The following is a 4,905-nucleotide window of genomic DNA, read 5'->3' as shown; positions in this document are numbered from 1 at the left end:
ATTCAGTAAATCTTTATGCTTTGAAACCTTGGATGGGAAATCCTGACCTGTCCCACCCCAGGTCCTGTCATGTAAGCAGTGCTCCTTACAGATGTGGGTAGTACTGCAGCCACCCCAACAGCACAGCACTTCCATGCAGGCCCAGCAGGCTTTGGGGCCCTTTCCACTCCTAGGGGCAGATGAGCCCCACCGCACACAGAGGTTTGATACAGAAACGTGACAACTTAAAACCAGCCAAGCTGAGGGGTGCCAGGAGAGAGCAGAAGAGAGGTATGCTCACCAGCTGTACTCTCCTATTCAGTATTCTTCCCCTTCTTCAGCCTCTGCTTCCGTGGAATCCACGCCCGCTTTGTAATCTTTCTCAAGCTGCCAGGTCTTCCCGGGCCTCAGAGAACTCCCCTTCCTCCATGCCCTCCCCCACGTACCAGTGCACAAAGGCTCGCTTTGCGCACATGAGATCAAACTTATGGTCGAGGCGGGCCCAGGCCTCGGCGATGGCAGTGGTGTTGCTCAGCATGCACACAGCCCGCTGCACCTTGGCCAGGTCCCCCCCAGGGACGACGGTGGGGGGCTGGTAGTTGATGCCCATCTGCCGGAGGAGGGGAAGAAAGCCGTGAGTGAAGCTTGTGTTAAACCAGAAGTTGTGGCTGCTTTCTCAGAAGTGGAAGCCATGTCGTTGCCCTTTAGCGACCTGGGAGAAGGCTGGGTTCACCCTGCAGTCTCTGAACCCTTTGTGCCAGGCAAGGTGCCAGGAAAGCAGGGTGCTAGTTTCCAGACAAGGAAAGAAGTGGCCAGAGCCAGCCACTCTGGCTCAGTCCCCAGCTGCCTCAAGGGCTGTGTCATGTAATCCGCACCAGGTGACAGAACTGTCTTCCTTCTGAAGGACACTGCTCTGGATTCTTTGTACATTACTTTCTCCATAGGCTTCAACAAGAGTGGAATTGATCTCTGTAGTGGAAGACTTTTCTACCCTCTACACAACCGTGGTGGTATTGTGAGAGAACATCATAACCCCCGCTTTCCCACCAAACAGTATGTACATAGGAGAGTGACAGGCACACTGCCAGAGTGACAGGACTGCGGCTTCCACTGCAACAGCAGATGGTCTCTGTGTCTGTGCTAAGTAGGAGGGAGGGAGTGATATTCCAAGGCTGGGACCAAGGGGCAGGCATTCCAGGCTTCAGAACCAGGGTTGACAAGACCACAGATTTTGGCATCAGAATACAGGGTCAGCTAGAGCCAGGATCAGCAAACTTTGTCTATTAAGGGTGAGACAGTACATATTTTAGGCTGGGTGGGCCATGCCATCTCTGTCACAGCCACTCAATTATGCCTTTGTAGCACAAAAGCAGCCATCATAGGCCACTGAACGTGTGTGGCTGTGTTCATGTGAAACTTTACTTACAAAATCAGGCTGCTGGTCCACCACCCATGCAGACCCCTGAACTAAAGGAAGAGAACCCAGAGTAGGAAGTCCTAGGTAAGAACCCAGGCCATCAGCCCACCAGAAGCATGAGGGTCTGAGCCAGAGGAGGCAGCGTGAAAAGCAAGGCTCAGGGAAGCACAGATCCCAGAGGGAAAGAATCCACAGGGTTCAATAATCAAGCACAGGGCAAATGTGAAACACGACAGCAAGGAAGGGTTGTATAAACTGGGGATCTAAGGCAAACTCAGGCCAGAATTTCTAGGCTTACCAAGTGAGAAATAAGACGTTGCCATTTTTCTTCACAAAAAGATTCATGATCAGTTTACTTTAAATAGAACACTTCATAGGACATGTCAATTCTGTTGAATTTCTACATATCTATGGCATCAAGTGGATTTAGTGACACCCCAAATTCAAATATCCACATGAGTTATGAAAATGCCCCCAAAAATCCTTTTATGAGAAAATGTATCTTATTTCTAAGACCAGTCTATATGTCCTGCACTAATTCCTCCACCCAAACGGGGACACAGACCCTTCAGAAATTTTCCTGTTCTGTTAAAAAAATTCTCCCTCCACAGATAAACACTGTGATGACTCAGGAAGGAATTCAAGACTCCACTGAAGAAATGATCACTCTGGGACACTCATTTATGACCAAGAGCCTAGCTGCCATGAATTCTCCACAAGAACAGCATTCTATCGCAGGGTCTGCACCAGGCTGAACGATAAAACCACTGGACAGCCCCCAGTCCTACCTTAAATCCCGTCGGGCACCAGTCCACAAACTGGATGGTGCGCTTGGTCTGGATGGTGGCAATTGCCGCGTTGACATCTTTCGGGACCACGTCTCCCCTGTACAACATGCAGCAGGCCATGTACTTGCCGTGGCGAGGGTCACACTTGACCATCTGATTGGCCGGCTCGAAGCAGGCATTGGTGATCTCGGCCACGGACAGCTGCTCGTGGTAGGCCTTCTCGGCTGAGATGACGGGGGCGTAGGTGGCCAGGGGGAAGTGGATGCGGGGGTACGGGACCAGGTTGGTCTGGAACTCCGTCAGGTCCACGTTCAGGGCGCCGTCGAAGCGCAGGGAGGCCGTGATGGAGGACACGATCTGCCCGATCAGACGGTTGAGGTTGGTGTATGTGGGACGCTCGATGTCCAGGTTGCGCCGACATATGTCGTAGATGGCTTCGTTGTCCACCATGAAGGCACAGTCGGAATGTTCCAGGGTCGTGTGGGTGGTCAGGATGGAGTTGTAGGGCTCCACCACGGCCGTGGATACCTGCGGGGCTGGGTAGATGGCAAACTCGAGCTTGGACTTCTTGCCATAGTCCACGGAGAGCCGCTCCATGAGCAGAGACGCAAACCCGGAGCCGGTGCCGCCCCCGAAGCTGTGGAAGATGAGGAAGCCCTGCAGCCCCGTGCACAGATCCGCCTGAGAGAAAGCAGAGACCGTGAGCAGCGCCAGCAGAAGCGAGCCCACCCACCCGGACGAGCCGCTGCCCCTGTTCTTGGCCTCCACAGGAGGATACGAATGCAGATGGTCCCCAGTGAACACGCATTGCACTTTGCGGTGAGGCAAAGCACACACTAGACATGGAGGCGTGTGGATACCGCACTGGAGCCACACAGGAAAGGAAGACATGGAGTCGTCATTCTGGCCTGGGTTTTGCCAACAGGACCTCCTGGTCCCAACCCGAGGCCTACCCTCCCATTCCAGGATAATGCCGTCAGGAAGCCTTCCCAGTGCTCTTACCAGTTTGCGGATCCGGTCCAGGACCAGGTCGACGATCTCCTTGCCGATGGTGTAATGGCCTCTGGCATAATTATTGGCTGCGTCTTCCTTCCCCGTGATCAGCTGCTCCGGGTGGAAGAGCTGCCTGTAGGTCCCTGTGCGCACTTCATCTACAAAGAGGACCCGTGTGCCGCAATCTTTAAGGACTGTTGTTAACTCCCCAGCATGGACGCGTTTGGGGACCGTTCCATTCTACCAAGCACGTGCTGTTCCCTGTAGGTCAACAGCATCAGTGTACCACACAGAGCACAGCTGCAGTCTAGGGCTCCGGCAGTAAACTCAACTCCCAGCAGATACCAGCTTGACCGGTTCCCGAAGGAGGGAGCCGGTCTAAATATACATATTTCTTTCACACCCAAAGGGTATAATTTAAAAAAACAAAACCCCTACATACTAGACAGTCACTAGGTCAGTGTGACTTGCCAGGCAGTCCCATCAGGCACCCTATGTGGCCCAGGTCTCACAGACTTTAGGGTGACATTTTTCTGGGTGGCCAGTGACAAGTGCTGTCTTTGCATTGGAAACTACCTCAGGCGTTAAATCTGGAAGAACCCAATGAATTTTCTCTACTTACTTTTCTATGTCTGAGATGCAGGTCAAGACTCCTGCACCCGCCTGAGAAAGTGCACAGCGTTAAGGTAGGACGAGCACCCGGTAATCCTGCGGGGGGGTGTATATGACCACCTGCCTGGGCCTGAGGCAGTGACCAATAAATCTGTCACCGCTCATCTTACTGCTGGCGTAGCAGTTTTTTCTGTTTGTTAGCTTTTCCTAAATCAGGAGACTGAGCCCCACATTTCAAGCACTAACCTTCAATTTCTCATCTAACATGGTTAGTGTCACGGACATTATGGTGTCACGGACATGGTTAGTGTCCATCCGTCCTTTCTGCAGTGGGATTCAAGGGAGCTCATGTGGGGATTTAGCGAGGCTCTCCCACCCTCCTTGGAAAGCCGCCCTATGTGCCTACCGACCACCGTGGGCTCCAGGTCCACAAACACTGCTCTGGGCACATGCTTGCCAGCCCCAGTCTCGCTGAAGAATGTGTTGAACGAGTCATCCCCACCACCGATGGTTTTGTCACTTAGCATTTGCCCCTTGTACTGAATTCCATGTTCAAGACAGTACAGTTCCCAGCAGGCATTGCTGATCTGGACTCTAGCCTGCCACACGTGGATAGAAATGCGCTGTCGCTGGGAACCAGAACATAAATGTGAGACCCTCCTCATCTTCAAAGCAATCATCACTATACTTGTATGGCATGTAAATGAGACTTGATGCCATAAATGAATTCAGTCATGCGTCACTTAATGACAGGGATACGTTCTGAGCAATGCATTGTTAGGCAGTTTTGTCATTATGTGAACATGATGGAGTGCACTGTATAAACCTAGATGGTCTAGCCTACTACACACCCAGGCTGTCTGGTGCAGCCTATTGCTCCTAGGCTGCAAACCAATACAGCATGTTACTATACTGAATACTGTAGGCAGTTGTAACACAATAGTATTTGTGTATCTAAACATAGAAAAAGTACAGTAAAAATACAATATAAAAGATGAAAATTGGTACATCGGTGTAGTTTATATACCCTGCATGGAGCTTGCAGGACTGGAACTTGTTCTGGCTGAGTCCGTGTGTGAGTGGTGAGTGACCGTGAAGGCATGGGACAGGACTGTA

General features: G+C 51.7%; 1 protein-coding gene across 2 annotated transcripts; it reads right to left on the bottom strand.

Moving 5' to 3' along the window:
- Window positions 1-361: 361 nt before the first annotated feature.
- On the bottom strand, window positions 362-4,454 carry LOC308492513 (tubulin alpha-3 chain-like; the record flags this gene model as incomplete). Of its 2 annotated transcripts, none has more annotated exons than XM_081037631.1 (4): window positions 362-589; window positions 2,185-2,865; window positions 3,187-3,335; window positions 4,196-4,454. In XM_081037631.1, the coding sequence occupies 4 exons, from the start codon at window positions 4,452-4,454 to the stop codon at window positions 362-364; spliced, it is 1,317 nt and encodes a 438-aa protein (XP_080893757.1). The 2 variants fall into 2 exon arrangements, with proteins under 2 accessions (XP_080893757.1, XP_080893758.1); XM_081037632.1 differs by having other exon boundaries at window positions 3,223-3,335; window positions 4,196-4,316.
- Window positions 4,455-4,905: the final 451 nt, after the last annotated feature.

The sequence above is a fragment of the Rhinolophus hipposideros genome, assembly GCF_964194185.1.
Source record: "Rhinolophus hipposideros genome assembly, chromosome: 24".
In the NCBI taxonomy this organism is placed as follows: Eukaryota; Metazoa; Chordata; class Mammalia; order Chiroptera; family Rhinolophidae; genus Rhinolophus; species Rhinolophus hipposideros.
Note: the sequence above shows the minus strand (reverse complement) of the source record. Positions and strands in the feature narration are given on the sequence as shown.